General features: G+C 42.0%; 1 protein-coding gene and 1 long non-coding RNA gene across 7 annotated transcripts; one reads left to right on the forward strand and one right to left on the reverse strand.

Moving 5' to 3' along the window:
• Nucleotides 1-914: 914 nt before the first annotated feature.
• On the reverse strand, nucleotides 915-11,025 carry LOC113958499. Of its 6 annotated transcripts, none has more exons than XR_003531531.1 (5): nucleotides 10,552-11,025; nucleotides 9,557-9,728; nucleotides 8,154-9,406; nucleotides 3,594-5,547; nucleotides 915-2,855 (listed from the first exon to the last, which is right to left on the reverse strand). It is a non-coding gene; the product is annotated as an uncharacterized LOC113958499 (long non-coding RNA). The 6 variants fall into 6 exon arrangements; XR_003531533.1 differs by having other exon boundaries at nucleotides 915-1,824; nucleotides 2,664-2,855; nucleotides 8,154-9,728; XR_003531534.1 differs by having other exon boundaries at nucleotides 915-1,827; nucleotides 2,664-2,855; nucleotides 8,154-9,728.
• A 248-nt stretch (nucleotides 11,026-11,273) lies between these two features.
• On the forward strand, nucleotides 11,274-12,238 carry PPP1R3G (protein phosphatase 1 regulatory subunit 3G). Its single transcript, XM_027666800.1, has one exon. The coding sequence runs from the start codon at nucleotides 11,387-11,389 to the stop codon at nucleotides 12,236-12,238; it is 852 nt and encodes a 283-aa protein (XP_027522601.1). The 5' UTR covers nucleotides 11,274-11,386.
• The last annotated feature ends 4,632 nt before the right edge of the window (nucleotides 12,239-16,870 follow it).

A 16,870-nucleotide genomic window follows, 5' to 3' on the forward strand; every position in this document is an offset into this window, starting at 1 on the left:
ACATTTAATTTCTAGAAACACTAGTGCTGCTCCTAAGATTGCCCCAGATCACACTGTTACTTTAATATACTGTCATGAAGATTCAGAATGCAAAGCAAAGAGAAAATAAAACTAAGCAGTCCTTCCTGTACACACCTTAAAAATAATTTTTAAAAAGTGTGTAAATTTAGAAGTAGAATGCATTTTCTCTTAAGACAGTGCAGAGTACTTTTTTCCTGTCACAAATCCAGCTTCCAGACTGCTTCAGGGAGAGGATTTGCCATTTGCACCAGTAAATCAGTAATATTTCCTGTACCTGTTATTGTGCAGTCTTTTGTATGTTAACGCATATTGGTAATAAGTATTTTGATTGTCACTGGCATTTTCCCCCCAATAAACTGTTTCTCTGGCACCTCCAAACCATAACAGTTCCCATGCTGCACTTCATACTTCTGTAGCCTCATGCAGGGCTGGCTGTAGGTGTTTCCACCAAGGATGGACAGAAAAGTGTGGCCCTGCAAGTTTACGGGGTAAAATTTCAATCACCCTTTTACCATGCAGCCTCTGAGTCATGTGGTTGCTGGATTCAAGCAAAGAGAAGCTGCCAGCAGAGGCAGAAAGCCACAGAGACAGGAGGCTGTTCTCTGAGCCAGCTGGAAGCCTGTTTCCCCATGGCTGGATGGAGACCTTGTCTCAGCCACCCTGCCTGCACATAGGTCATCAAAAAGCAGCTACTGGAGTGCTTGGATTCTCGATTTCTCTCTCCAATATTATTTACAAAATCAAGGAACAAAAACTGTGTAGTAATTTAAAATAACCCAGGATTAAAAAAACCCGAACAAACAAAAAGCATGATCCCAGATAAGAGTAGTACTTTCAGCAGGATCTAAATGTTTAGGGACTGGTGTGGCATTACCAAAAGTGAAGGACACAAGTTTAAAATTAGAATTGTACATTTCATTCATTTGAGCAAGATTCAAAGTTTTAGTCTAGAAATGCACTAAAAAAATTATCCCTGCCCCCACCCTCCTACAGTGCTTGACAGCAGCTAATGTTTAACTGGCTAACAAGATCAGAGGAAGCAAGTTTGGTTCAGGAAGTATTAAAAGACTGTGTGACAGGTAACTATCAGATTAATGTAAATACACACATGTATATGACTATAAACACATAAGAATATATGAAACACGGAAGCATAGATAAGAGTATAAACATATTTTAGACTTCACTGGTTGCCTGGAGGATTAGAGCTCTCTGCAGAACATACTGAAAGGTCACCATCTCACTGCTCTTATCCACTGCACTTAAATGTGAAAAATAAAGAAAGCGATTTGCATCTTGTAGTTGAATGCTACTACTTTACGGGTCTTCCTGTTCTGTCATATGAATCAAGAAATGATGATTACATGATTCAATTGTAAACCATAGTGATAAGACACCCCCTGAACATACGGCAGGAAAGGGACATAGAATTTTACATAGACTCATTAATCTGCAAATTTGAAAGTGACACAGGCTTCACAGTTAAATAAAAATCCTCTGCACTCAGCCAAGGTAAACCTTTGGAGTGAAAAAGCAGGAACTTCTTTTGGGGAATGAACGCATTCTTCTTGTGGGAGAAGTAAGAAATACCATTTCTTCTTCACTTGGTGGGATAAGTTGATAACAGCATATAAAAATAAATGAAATTAAATGCAAGGAGACAGAGCAGGGTGTGAATGGCACCGCTTCTTCTTCAAGAACATCTTTATTTTGGAAACAAAAAGTGTCTTCTTTCAAGTGAAATTCCTTACAAGGAGTGGCTTCTTCTTGAAGTATTTTCAAACTGAAGGGAGTTGAGTCCTTCTGCTTCACTGAGTAAAAAGATAAACAACTCAGTTTTGGCACCATTAAGTTGCATTCACAGTCTATCATATTACAGAGACATTAGAAATGATGCACTGAATCATGGAAGTAGCAGCCTTTAAATGTCTCCTCAGTTTGGGAGCAAAAAGAAATAGGAGATGTGAGATTTGTCCTTTTGTTTTAGTTGGATATGAAAATGGAGACAGAAGCAGTTACAGCAGATTAGTATCCAGATACCAGCAAAGGAAACATATTTAGCTAAACTTATTCTTAAATATAAACATGTGAACTATGTATTATCTGCAGATGGCTTGCAAAAGGAGCTGCCCTGAATCGTGTCAAGCCAGTACTAGGAAGAAAGAGTTTAAAAGAACTTTATTAAGGTTGCAATTCCAATTCATGATGATATGAATCATGATAACATTCTTTGATAAGATTTTAATGCCATGATCACAGACTACATACATGGCTGGAGAACTTGGACTTCATTTGCTTCAAATTACAAAGAATGCAAGAAGGCAAAGGATGGTCCTACCATGGAGGCAAGTGATTTTCTGGCCTAAAGGGACTAAATTTTATTGCTGCTCCTGACATTAAGCATCTAGCAGTGCTATGCAACTCGCTTAATATAACTTGGCTACCTGTTGCATGTTGCTAACTTTCTATCCCAATAACTCAAGCAGTCAGATTTCAGAGGTATTGAGCACTTAGAGCTCTAGCTGAAATCAAAAGGAGTGATGCTCTGAGTCCATGAAAAATATTCTATACCCATAAGCAACTTCAACAGTCAAGTTGCACACTTCCAAAATGAGCACTTAGAATAAATGGACACTTTTTACCTTGGCCTTTCCACAGCTCAGCTCTCTAATGGTAAAATCAGGAATACTTCATCTCATAGTAGTCTACTATTTTGGAGGCACTTGAAGATACTGTGAGCACAACTGGAGATCCCGTGAGGAAATCCAATCACATCTCCAGAGCAGGACTGGAATACTGTTCAGTAAATAAGGCCCACAGCTACACTTTGAGCTCTGTAGAGAACAGCAGTGACAACACTATTGAGCAGCTGTCTATCTTGTGTGCTTAATGAGACAGTCCTGAGAGAAAAATGGCCTAAAATGCATAATTAAAGGCTGTAACCTAAATGATAAGCTCAAAAAAATAAAAAAGGGCTGCATTAAGGTTATAAAAGCAATGTGACTTGGGGCAATTTTTAGTGTATTGGTGCTTGAATCTGTATTCCCATCATTCTTTTAAGATGGATTTTTTTTTTTAATTGAGTAATTAATACTAAGCTCTGGTCTACTCTAAAAAAAAGTAATGATGCATTGATTTGATGAAATGCAGCATATTGCCCTTTAAAATGTGGGCACTACAAAAGAGTACACAAAGTGTATTTTTTTTTACTGAGTTTGCAGGACAAGGTTTATGTATATCTGTGTTTAAGATTGGTGGGTTTTAGCACAGATGTGGGCTAGGATACTGTCTTGAGAGAAATTGCTGTGGCTTCTTGAAGGAGCAGTAGCAGACATGAGTTTGTACACGAAATGAGGCATAGAATTTCACTGGCTACACCTAGTATCATTTACCCAATTAGTTTTATATTTTACGATGCTTATAACATTTTATAACATCAGCTTGGGGTAATGTGTCTCCCAGCCCTGCAAAGCAGTGACTTTGCTGAAATTACTCAGATGTTGCATGAACACAGATATTTGCAATTAAATACTTGCTAAAATTATTCGTCAGCTTAGGTCAAATTATTTTACCTGGCCACCAGCATTTTGTTCAGCAATTCTTTGCAAACAGCCAGTATAGGTGTTGGTCAGCCTGATCTTTTATTTTTGCTAAGCTGTTCTGTGCATCCAGGTTCCTTCATTGCTTTTGTCCATGTCTACAGTTTTCACAGCTCAGGTGGTAAGAATATAGTGGAGGCAGGGAAGAAGAAAACACCTTCCTAAAATTTAGTCACTTTACTACATAAGAAATTGATTCAAGCATCTACTTTGTTTTCATACTAAGATATTGCAAATCTGTTACAGCTAGAACGGTTCAAGATTTTTTTTTCCCAAGACATCTTTTCAACAAAATTGCCATCTGGTCATTGAAGAAAAGTTAATTTATTATTAAAAATAACTAACTGAAGAATGGTTTATTTCCTTATTATGACACACAGCAATATTCTTTTTAATACCTTTGTAAATGTTCCATGAACTGTTATGTGACAGGTTCAGCAGCAACCTTGACTTCACATTTACACATCTCCCCCTCCTTCATCCTTTAACCAGTGATTTCTGCCTTCTCTTCTCCCCACCCCAGGCTGCAGCAGATCACCTCTTGAAGTGTGCTAATGCACCCTTTCATTTCTGTATGATGATCTTTTTCTGTCTCAGATTAGTACCCTGACAGGATCACGTGTGCCTTGTATTGAAAGGCTTCAACTGATTTGCCTCAAATAGAAAAAGGTCCTGATTTTAGAGTGTTTTCTGATCTTAAAGTGTTAGACAATGCTGGTTCCACTTGCACAACAGGTGATCTTTTACACATTACTTCAGTTTTTCATGTTGCTGCTGAAGAGGAATGTATTTACAATTAGATGAAATTGAAAAGCAATTACAATCAACCATGCCACCAGATGGAGCTTCTTTTCTGCCTTTCCTGATGAAGATGCTGAACCTATGGGACTGTGGGACTTTAGCTGTATTTATAGTCAATGAAATAAAAAACACTCTTTTTATTTTTACTTCTGGTGATGCAGGACAAAGCATCCCTGCCTTCATAGATAGCTATTTCAGTGACTTCTGTTTGTATACTGTTAATGACAGCTATTGTGCCAGTCCTTTACTTTTGCAGCATTAGGCTGTGTCATGCAGTCTTGTTTCTTGTTCATGTACTTGAGAGTTTTCAAGTACAGGCTTACTTTTTAGAGTAGGACACTAATACTAAAGCAGCAGTTCTGCTCTTTTTTCTTTCCTACTGTAACAACTATTAACATTCTTTAGAAAAGCAAATCTCTCTTTATTCAGCCCACTACAAAATCTATTTTGTTCACTGAAATTCTACTCTGAAGTCTCTTTTTTGTGCTTTAGCAGTATTGTATTTTGTTACAGATACCTAGTCACTGGTATATATTTACATCAACTGAAGTTATGATGTTCATAAGTCATGAGAATCGATATAAATGACTGTCTCTCTTACAGGATATATTCTATCAGATACCTGTTTTACTATCTATTATTATAGCTGAGCAATTGAGGACAGACTGTAACTGAGGCTGTCCTTGGGAAATGCAGAGAGTCAGGGTTGAATTTACTCCTTTTCTGACAGTTTAAAAAAAATACACATTCAAGCATACAATTTTTAATGTAGAATTTTTACAGCAAGATTACTCCTCTGTTTTAAGCCAAGTGAAAAAAAATGGGACTGACGTACAACTTACCTGTCTGCGATTGCTGGACTGAAAAGGTTGGTCTGCATTTGCCAGCAGTTATTAAAACAGGCTATATTGCACAACTCTGTTTTCCCAAAGGACAGGGAGGTATCTAAGCTGATGAGGTCAGGCTAGCATTTCATTATGCCACGTCAAACGCAACTCTAAAGACCAGCAAGGTTTTGCCAGCCAACGTCATGAAGGTCCTTCTGACCAGCTGGCAAATTCTGTTGTCGTAGGAGAGAGCAAATGAGTTCGTGCCACTATTGATTTTGAGTGAGTTACACACCTTGCTGCTTGTAACAAAGACAAACACAGAAATACAAAACAGAATTTATGTGGGTACAAGTTCATGTTGTTTTCCATTTTCATGTCTCATTTCCAATGGGTAAAAAAATCTAATGCCTTAGAGGAGGAAGAAAGGAGAGGGGGAAATCTAATGTCTCAGGTATGTAATATTCATGTGCTAACAACTCAAAGAGGTGGTCTAGAGATGTGTTGCTTTGTCATGTTTTATGTAGTTTCTAGGAGTATATTTTGGAGGGTGTATCAAGCATTTGGAATTTTGGAGTGTCCTTAGACAAGAGGTAAACATATCTTTTGTCTGAATAAGTTTCTTTACAGAGTTTTAAGAAGACATTGGTTTCGGTTTTCTGAAGGCAGACTGCAAAGTGGCAGAGCAGGAGCAAAATCCAGCAATTTAAGAGAGACAGCAAGAAAAACTTAACTATTTTAATAGCCTAGCAATAGTTTTGGGGGTAGAATGCCCTTCATACCAACATACTCTGGGTAAGATGGAGCTTCTTTCTTACAGAAATCCAAAGCAATACTAGCATAATGTAGGGCAAGATTTTGATGCAAATTATACTTTTCCTAGATTGCAAAACAAAGACAACAACAACAAAAAACCCACACAAAACCCCAAACAAACAAAAACAAACCCAAACAAAAACCCCCATAAACATAGAGGTTTTACATGTGAGAACCTGGATCCTAGTGTTCATCAGAAACTTTTGAAAGAGATGCGGTTCTGCAACTTTCTGGAGATCCACATTAAAACAAACAAAACCCCTAAAACAAAACCCTTTTCAACTCCTATACTGTCAATACATTTTGGAAGTTGAAACTGTTTTTTCTCACTGATAATCTGAACTTCTCCTTTTCAAAGAATGTTTATTTGGGGTAAATTGTTGAAATGCAACAGTAAGTCTATAAGGAAGGCAGGATGACAGCTTGTATACGGGAGGGTTTTTTATCAGCATATAGTTTACTGACTGACAAATGCCTTAGGATTTTCAGTGTATCACATGAATATAAAAAGTTTAGATAATACCTATAAGTATCAAAGGTATTAAACCAAATCTTGACACCTTTAAGAGCCACAAGATTCAAGCAACACTTCAGAAATCATAGTGCATAGAAGATTTTGTGCAATGTGGTTATGTCACAGTTAATGCCAACTCTACTCTGAATTTAGAATCCTTTGTACCATTACTATATATTTACTTTTCATGAAGAATGGCCTTAATTTTATATCAGAGGCAGGGAAATCTTTGACCTACTGAAATCAATTACAAAACTCCATCTTCCAGGAGGTTAGCATTTCACCCAAATGAAGAGACATTCCTTGCCTTATTGCCAGATACTCAGTATTTGTAATTGTAAAGGATATTCAACATCATTATAGGAAACACAGCCATTGCTGTAGTTCAGGAAAATGGAGTAAGTATATTTTCCTGTATTTAAAGAAATCTCTACATCCCATAAGAAACATCAGATGAAAGTCTGCTGAGACACAAGAAAAAAGATACAGCAGATATCTCTAAAAGTGATTGTCTGAGCAACTCAAAGCTCTAAAGGTTTGTGCTTGCTGAGCATCCTGAAGAAATTACGTTTAAATCTTGGTATTTAAGATCTGAAAACTAAAGTAATCACTTCCATTTACTTGTTTCCATTTCAGTACTTTTCCCATTACAGATCTAATGCATGCCTTTTTGAAGTACCGCCGCTTGGTTTTCCTGCATAAAGAAGAAATTAGGTCTAATAATCTAATTTCTGAATAATTTCTATTCTAGTTGTATGAACCCACTGAGATTTTCATTCAGTGTTGACCATCCTCATAAATGCAGTAAACTGAAATCCCATCCTTATTAGAAACACAGAGAAGTTAAAATTTCTGATGGGATAGGGAGCATTTTACTTTTTGTTAAAAATAATTGAGGAGGCTATTAATATCCTTGCTGACGTTTTTGTAAAAGGAACATGACTGTTAAAACTGGGATGAAGAACTATATAATTTTCAAAGTGAAGCAGGTACGAATGCTGCTAGCTTTTGGGAAAAGATGGTATTAATTTTGTGTGTGAACTGTGATAATCACTGCATATTTCTAAATCCCTGTAAACTGTTTTATAGTGCTTAGGAGTTATGACTCATTCACATTTTCTTATAAGCTTATATTCTTTCATGGGGGATTGTCCTACAAAAGACTTAAGCGGGAAATTGGAGAGATGTCGCATATTTGAACTAGGTACATCCAAAAGTAGAATACTTTCCCCTTGGACTAACTGGGAATTTTACTAGTTTTGGATTTGAAGGTTGAAGCTAATATTAAAGGTGCATTAAAAGAAATGATGAACAGTATTTGAATGGGCTTCAGTATTACATTATGTGGTTGAATGGAATCCACAGAGTCCTCTCCAGTTAATTGACTCTGGGTGTCTGCAAACAAATATTTTAATATTCATTTTGTTTTCAAATGATGACAACTATTGATCTAAGCAGCTTGATCGATTTATTAATCTGCATAGCAAATAGAGCTCCAAACCAAAATCTCCAATCTAATGAGAAATACCTTCCCATGCAATCATAGTGAGAAAAACAATACCATGGATTGCTTACCAGTGATTTTTGCATTCTTTTTTAAAATTTCATTTTCAGTTTTCTTCTGAGGATGCAAATACTCCTACAAGATGAGTGTGTTGAATGCAGGATGGGATCAAGGTGGGCAGTTGGGAAACAAGATGGGGCGAAATAAAAGGTGGTGCTGTGTTGATCCTGTGTGTAGTTTATGACCTTAAACACATCTGGTCCAAGCTCAGGGAATGCAAAATGCCTCCTTGACTGCAAAAATGCTCTCTCTCTCTTTTACTGAGAAATCTCTCTGCTTTTATCTCAACATCATCTTTAATAACAAATGGGGTAAATTAGAAGCCTGAGATCCTGGTTGCCCTGTTCTTTTAAGAGAAGCCATTTCGAAGTACGTAACTTATCTCCTTAACTAATAACTCCTTAACTAATAACTCCCTAACTAATGTCCTCTGGCATGGTTTGTTGCATAGTTGAACATCTGTTCTACAGGTTTATCTGAATTTAAATTACCCCTTTCAAACTGGTAGCAATTGATTCCAACTAAAAATCCCTCTTTGTATGTCTTTAATTGCCTGATTTTAATTATTTTCCTGCAATATGCATTCATGTTGCCTTAACTGCTTTTGCTTTATTTCTGTGAATGGTAGTTCTTTTTCAAGACCTGTCTCCCAGAGTTATGGAACATATAAGAAATGTGTATTAATTGCTACCCTATGACTTAACTCTTATCAATGTTTACAGTTGGTTTCGCTTTTTCCCGTCCCTTATTTTGCTTTAACCTTTCACATTATTCTGTAATTTCTAGTAGTCCACATGGTTTTGCCTTATGAACAAACGGCACATTTTTTTCCCTTTGCTGCTTAAAACATTTGTTAATGATTTGGCAAGCTGGGAAAGCTTCCACATGAGGAAGTAAGGACTGGTTTCTTCATTTCTGTTTTCCTCACAAAAAAATAGATAACACTTCAAGAAAATAAAGTAGTAGTGTTGTATTTTATGAAAAGGATCTAGAACATACTGTAAGTATTAAGCACTCCAATCTAAACATCATCTATTCATTTATTTTTCCTTTCAGCTTGTTAATTTTGAGGTGCCACAAGCCTCAGATAGGTGAGTCATGAGGTCTCACTTGCAGGGACAGGTGAGAAAGCGCCTGCATTGCAACCTGTTTTCATCACAGTGAATGTTAACAGGAGAGTGGCCCAAAGTTTTCGTCCCCTCCTCTGTTACAGCCACTGGCAGGTCGGGAGTGATGGTGAAAGCAGCTGACACCAGCACCTTCCCTGACAGCAGGAAGAAGACAATCGTGTTCCTCTTTCTTGTGTTGCATCACAGACCTCAGATGAGTAACTCAGGACCATGCTCTGGGGTTTAGTACCATTAATTTGAGACTGGTTAGTTCAAAGAGCTGAAATAGTGGCACACCAACTCACTTGGAGAGGACTAGGCAAAGAAATGCTCCTATGAAGGGGGGCAGGTCGCAGCAGAGTGCTGGTGATGAGCAGTTGATGGCAAAGTGGTGTTTGTCATGTTTTCTATTAGCACAGCGGGTGCCAGCCAGAATGTTTGTCCTTCGTTCCTCTTCTTACAATGCTCCAAACCAAACTACAAACAAATATCGAGTAATCAGATTATCTGGCACCTCTAAGTAACATTTCGCTGTTCAGCTCTTCTGTCAAGGTGTAGTAAGAACATCCTCACAGCAGTATCTGCTAAGAAAACTGTTTGGTGGCGTTTCTGTTGCTTTGATATTCATTCCTCTGTGAGACTCAGACTGCACACTCAGTTGAACTGCACTGTATTCACTCACACTGGGAGGCTGCTTTTTGGAAACCAGATTGATGCTAAAAATAAAACAAACTATGCAAAACGAACAAAAAACCCCTCCTTGCTAACCTCCCCATCCATAGTGAGAGTATACTGCTTCAGAAAGCACCGTGTTATTTGCATATGCTTTTTAGTGTCTTTTCCACGAGAAAAAGAATGGAGGGGAGTTTAATAATGTAGTATTTTTGCAATCATCCATGCAAATCACCCCCAGACAATACTGTGGCACACACAAAGTATAGAACCATGTTTGGAAACTTCTCAGATATGGATCTCACCGTACTAATAAAAGTATCTTGTTATGGGAAGGCTGTTTACTATGCATCATGCCTAGAAAATAAAACTGAGGGATTCTACTTCTCTTTATTCGATTAAAAGGTAATGCCCGTATTTTGATTTTCCTCCTTGATTTTTTAATTGGAAACTTTAACGATAGTCTGACCTTCTAAGAGGGCATGTGTGCACACGTGTGTGCCTCCTTAGCCTTTGGACTCGATTTTCCACGGGTACTGTTAGTACCGAGTGTGGGTAAAAAATAAAGAGATCGGCTTAAAAAATGTATCATACTTTACAAAGTTAATGCCTTCGGAGTTTGTTTTACCTTTGGGGTTTTGTCCTCGAGCTCTGGTCTCAAAGCTTTTTCGCTGCAGTTAGGATGGGTGGAAACCAAATTAAACACAAAACCCAGGGGTCTAAGCCATGAGTCTCACAAACTCCCAGCGGCTCACGGGCAGGACCCCGCGCTCCTGACGCCCAGGCCGGCGGGAGGGCGGCGGCTCAGCCCCGGTCCCGAGGGGCCGCTCAGCTCCCATCGCCTCCCTCCCCTGCGCCGCGGGCACGGCTGGAGCTCCTCGGTGATGCCAGCACGGGGCTGGGGGGATCCTGCTTAATCCTGACCCTCCAGGCTCTTTCTTCGGTGAATCTCCGACGGGTGGAAGCCTAAATTACGACGACGATGATGACAATAATAATAATAATAATAATAATAATAAATTAGAGCAATAACCAAGCCCGCTCCAGCAGCCCACGGCCCCGCGTTCTCCCCCGGCCCCACAGTGCGGGGCGGGGCGGGCGGACCCCGCGAGGCGCCTCTCCCCGCTCCCGCTGCCTCCCGCAGCCCCCGCAAGGCCCGGGGCAGCGTTGCTCTCTGCTCGCTCCTCCGCGCCCTGGTAACGGCGGCCCCCGGCGGGCGAGAGGACGTGCGGGGCCGCCCGTCGCGGCTGTTTCCGCGTTGCCCGTCCAGGGAGGTCCCGCCCCCGCCCGCAGCCCCCCCCCCCCCCGCCCGGGCGGGGGGGGGGGGGCCGGGGCCGGGGGGGGGGGGGGGGGGGCGCGCCCCCCGCCCGGGGCCTGCGGCGGGGGCGCCGGATAAAGCGGTGCCGGCCCGTCCGCCTGCCGGCACAGGGGCGGCCGGGACGGGCCCAGCGGGGCGCCCCGCCATGGCGAGCCCTGCACGCCCGCGGCAGGAGCTGGCGGCGGAGGAGCGGCGGCTCCGCGGCGCGGCCCCGACGGTGCCCCGCGACGCCAAGCGGGACGCGGCGGGGGAGCGGCTGGTGCTGCTGGAGCTGCGGCGCTGCGGGCGGCCGCCGTCCCCCGGGCCCGGCGAGCGCCAGGAGGAGGGGGAGGAGGAAGAAGAGGAGGGGGAGGCGGCGGCGGGCGAAGACTGTTGCGGCAAGTGCAAGAAGCGGGTGCAGTTCGCCGACTCGCTGGGGCTGAGCCTCGCCAGCGTCAAGCACTTCAGCGACGCCGAGGAGCCGCAGGTGCCGCCCGCCGCGCTGTCCCACCTGCAGAGCCCGCCCGGCGACGAGCGGGATCCGCCGCCGCCCGGCGGGGACCCCCCGCCGCCCGCCCTGCTCCTGGTGCCCGACTTCCCCGACGGCGGGGAGCCCAGCGCCGAGCGGCTGCGGCGGCAGCGCGTCTGCCTGGAGCGGCTGGGGCGGCCTGCGGCGCCCACCGACGTGCGGGGCACGGTGCAAGTGCTGGGCGGCCCCGGCCTCAAGGAGGTGACGGTGCGCTACACCTTCAACGAGTGGCTCTCCTTCGTGGACGTCCCGGCCGCCCCCCTGCCCCCCGACCCGCCGGCCGAGCGCTACGGCTTCACCCTGTGCGTCCCGCCGAGCCTACGGGAGGGCTCTGCCCTCCACTTCGCCATCCGCTACCGCAGCGCGCAGGGCGAGTTCTGGGACAACAACGGCGGCCGCAACTACACCCTGCGGTGCTGCGGCTGCCCCGGGGGCGGCCCCGCACCGCCCGCCGCCGCACCGCCGACCCCCGCCGCCCCCCGATACTGACGCCGGCCGGGCGAGGGGAGCCGAGAGGACCCGGCCGGGCAGGGGGAGGCGGCCGCAGCCCTGCTCCCGGAGTGAGGCCCGTTTCGGGAGGGAGACAGCCAGCGCGCCGAGGCCACCGTCCCGGAGACTGCCCCAAGTCTGGTGGTTTTTAAGCAGGCACTTCGGTTTTGCCAGCGAAACGTGGATGTGCGTAGGCTCGCATTGCTGTGGCTTGTGGAATCGTTCTTTTTTCTTTTTTCTTTTTTTTTTTTTTTTTTTTGAGGGAACAAGGAGAATGAGTAGCGTGGGCTTTGCTTTTCCCCTCTTGAAGTGAATTTTTGAGGTCTTGATTTGGGCTTGACTCCACTTACTCGATTAGTCAGACATGCACAAGAGCGCTCGTGTGAAAATTTGGTGGCGTGTTCGCTACAATTTAACTTAGGATCCCAGCTTTCTCATGCTCACATCCATTTCAAAGACATAGTACTGCAACACCAATGGTGTGGTTTTTCTTTTTTTCTTTTCTTTTTAGTTCAACGGACTCTGTAACAATACGATTCACTGTTGTGAGCACCTGTCAAACTCGTGACAGGCTTGCGTGCCCGGCCCACCTTTCCAGGCAGTCTGTTTTGGGGCTGGATCTGGGGCTGGAGAGGGCTGCTCTGGTTTTTGTCATTCAGCACACTTTGATACTGCTCCCCGCTCCCCAGGCTTGCATGTAGATCCTGTCTGGCTAACAGCAGCCAACAGGGACTTCTGCAAAGATAGTTTTGCTTAAAATAGACTGGTGACTTCTTTTCACACAACTGACAAGTCTAAAACCGGGACGAAGGAGGAGTTTAAATATTTGCTGATGCTGCATTTATCAGGAGAACTTTGGTAACACCTTTGAGTCATGCACTGTGAAGTACAAGATGGTGTCCGTCTCATACACGGTTCTGTATTTTCAGATTTGGGGAGCAGATGCTGATTTGGATGACCTTCTCACTGAGGAGTGACGATGTGATAACAGAGAGGGTGTCCTCAGTAACGAATGAAAACAAGTGCCTTAGTTCAGCTCTCCTTATGTTACATTTTGCAGCACATTTCTCAAGTATTTATAATTTATTCAGCTTATTTTGCTACATATTTTTCTGTATTTGTATGTTGCTGGGAAAGGACTTTGTTGTGCACACAGCTGGACTTCATAGCGCTGGACACTTGAAATGATTTTACAGTCTTCACTGTTGCACTGCAAGCCTAGAGGTTGACTATTGCTGGTGTCCCAAGTCCTGAAATTAAGCAAAAAGTACCAATGCAAATGGATTTGTAAGAATAAAAAAAGTTTTAAAAAAAGTTAAAAAGCTCACCATTACACATCTTTTTTTTTTTTTTTTTTTTTTTTTTCCATATAGCGAAACGTAACAGGATACTTCTTGGTTTTGCAACCTGCTTGTGCCCCTGCCCTAATGTGTGCGGTGCCAAGGGGATCACGCTGTTGGTGTGCCTCACTCTGACCAGGGACATTTTCTGTCTGTAAGCAATGTTTAAGGCTGTAGCTGGAAATGGGTGCTGTCCTGCCACAGCCATGAGGCAAATCGCCCTGGAAGTCTATGACAGCCACTTGTGACAGGCATCTTGTGAAGAGATGTGGTGTGAGGAAGCTTCATGAGCATGGGTGGAAAAGAAGTGGGTTTCAGTTTAGTTTTGTTCTGGCTCCTCTGCAGCTTTGACTCACTTGTTTTCTTTTGATACAGTATCTCAAAATACGGGTTAATTTTTTTAATGAAAGAAAAAACATTGCCAGAATGCAGAAAACGTCCTGACATGGATGTATGTTCTTCAGTAAGACTTTGGAATATTATTTTCCTTTTTTAAAACAGAGATTTCTCAAGTCTTCATTTCCTCTGAAGATGTAAACATCTTAAAAGCCATTATGAGAACGTTAGAAAAAATAGCTTGTTTATAAAATTGCCCATACTTGAAAATATTTTCAAGTCTATAGATAACCTGCCTTTTGAGATAGCTGGAACAGACCCAGAGCTAGCAGGGAGTCTATTGTGGGTAAGACTTGAAGCAGAGGGGGCTTCAGACTAAACGTCCTGCAGTTTTGCTAACATGCACACTGCTTCTGAAACGGAGCCTGTCCTCCCTCCTCCCTAAAAAACCTGCACATAAACCACAATGTGAGAATACAGCCAGAGACAAGGAGGTGTTTTAATTCCTTCAGAAACCATCCTGTTGTTAGACTGTACCAGTTGCTTTGACAACGCACAGAGGAAAAACTCTGTGCAGGCAAACAGAAGGTTGTATGATTGTTTTCCAACTTACATGTAAACTCTTGCCAAAACCATGAAAGGTTTTAAGGGAGAATAGCAAACTCTACTACATCCCATACAACTTTGTTTTAAATCTATCATGCGTTACAGGATTACAGGATGTTACATGGGATAATCTGGTATGAATTAGCCTTTCTTCAGATTGTTGAGTCAATGACACAGCGTGCTTTTAAGCTGATGTGTGGGGCTAACAGTGTCAATTTTGATCCTTCATTTACTTTGGATTCCAGGAGCCCATTCCTTTTTCTGTGCTTTGTTTATTAATTGCTTCGGAGAAGAAGGAAACAACGCCAAAAAAAGGAGGGGAGGGATCTCTCCTTAAACAGAATTTAAAGGAGTAGCCATATGCTAGTGGTTGTATCTGGGCAGAGGTGCAAAGCTGGTACCTTGAAGAATCCCAGCTAGCTGTGCTTATTGATAGAGGGCTAAAAATGTTCTCTGGTACGCTGTAAACTATGGGCAATGGGTGTGAAACATCAACATCCAGAACATATAACATTGCTGTGTGCTCCCCAGACATGTGATTTGAAATTCGAAATGCAAGAAAGTACTTGATGAGGCTAAACAGTAAAATCTTTTGAGTGCTTCCAAAAATTGGTGCCAATCCAGTCCTGCGAATCGTGTTAATTAAAGCACAACATTTCTGTGCTTTGATAACAGGTAAAGTGCTTTTATTTGTTATAAGTAATTACTTTTTGTGAAAGAAAGGGGGGAACCCCTCTCAGACGAGAATTAAGCATACTCCGTTTTAATAGACAGTACATTTTTGTGCTTTTAAGACTTTATAGAAGCTTAGGTTTCCAAAGAAGGTTTCAGAGACAGCCTACACACAGTTGTCTGTATTTTCATAGCTATGGTTACTGAAGGCTATGGAAATGCAAGGCTTTACCAAAGATTACACTGGGCAGCAGTGTAAAAATCCAAAACGGACCATGTGCATACTGAAGGATTGCAAGCCTGCACCAGCAAAACACAGGGCTGCTGCTCATGGTCACAGGTTGAGATACATGGCATAATTGCAACATTATTCTCAAAGAAATATATTCAAAATGAAGTAGTTCTAATTCTATAAAATCAGAAGGCCAGTAGAGTAAACTGGTAAGTGCAGCACTCTTCTTGTTTGGTTGCATTACTGTTAATGTATTATATAAAAATTCGAAGCATAGCTTTTGGAGGATGTGTTCATAAACATGGTCCTTCCCCTAACTTTAATAAGAAATGATAAAGATTTATTGTCCTTTTGGAAAAACTCCATCTCCAAAGATTTTCATTTTAAGCATACTTCTGTCCCCTTGCCATGAATTAAGGGCTTAGAGGAGAAATAGCTGCCAAATGGTTTTATAGGTATATATAAACCAAAAAAATTTAATACAGTTGCAACTCTATAGGAGTAAATGTGAAGGACATCAAAGTTAAATCTTCCTTAAGCAATTTTTTTGCCATGTACAATTGCATTTAAATTCAGATTTAAATGATTCAGAAAAGGACTGTGAAGCTAAATTTACTTTGGTGTCATGAAGATCTGCAAACTTGTGTGAAAACTACTTCTGTTTTATTTAAAGTTGGGGCTTTCAGTCAGTACTTGGAAAGTCTGGCTTCTAGTCCCATTGGCTTCCCTGGGATTTGGATCCAGCCCAAAGTACTGCAGGAAGGTAGGGGAAATGATCTAGGCTTAATTGTCTATTCTGTTCAGAGTCTTGTGTTATGGGGTTAGGATAACACGGCACTGTGATGAATGTTCATCTGTCAAGAGTTCAAAATCTGCTGCCTATGCATGGCAGTAATTAAATCACCTTAATTGTTTTTTCATGATTCTTTTTAAGAGAGGGAAAATTACTTGCCTTGGATTAGCATATTGCCAAAGACTGTTATAAATATTTATGGAGTGTACTCTTTCAATAGAAAGCCTGCACATTCTTCACAGGTCTCCATAGTTTTTTTCTCTGAACACAGAAGAGTAGTTATTTGAATGCACTACTTACCATCATTTCCCCCTCTTGCAAAGGTTCAGCAGATACTGGGTTTAACAGTAAAAAAGGTAAGTAGTTTAGAAAGAAGCATCTTTTGCAAGACGTATTTAATTTCCTCTGTAAGCTGCGGAATCCTTTTGAAGGTGCATATGTTTGTGAAACAGGTTTGAGAGTTCCATATTTTTCCTTTTACACTTGTAGAAAATACACAGTTTTGGAAGAATTATTGGCTTCTCTATCTGTTTTTTTTTTTTTTTTCCCTGCTTCCACATTAAAGGCTTGTGCACTATTTTTATATTCTAAAATACTGAAAAAAGAAGGAATGTAAACACTCAGTTAAAGAGCTGCACACCTTACTTCTTTTT

This window comes from Corapipo altera, unplaced genomic scaffold (assembly GCF_003945725.1).
Source record: "Corapipo altera isolate COAL_440 unplaced genomic scaffold, ASM394572v1 97, whole genome shotgun sequence".
Classification (NCBI taxonomy): domain Eukaryota; kingdom Metazoa; phylum Chordata; class Aves; order Passeriformes; family Pipridae; genus Corapipo; species Corapipo altera.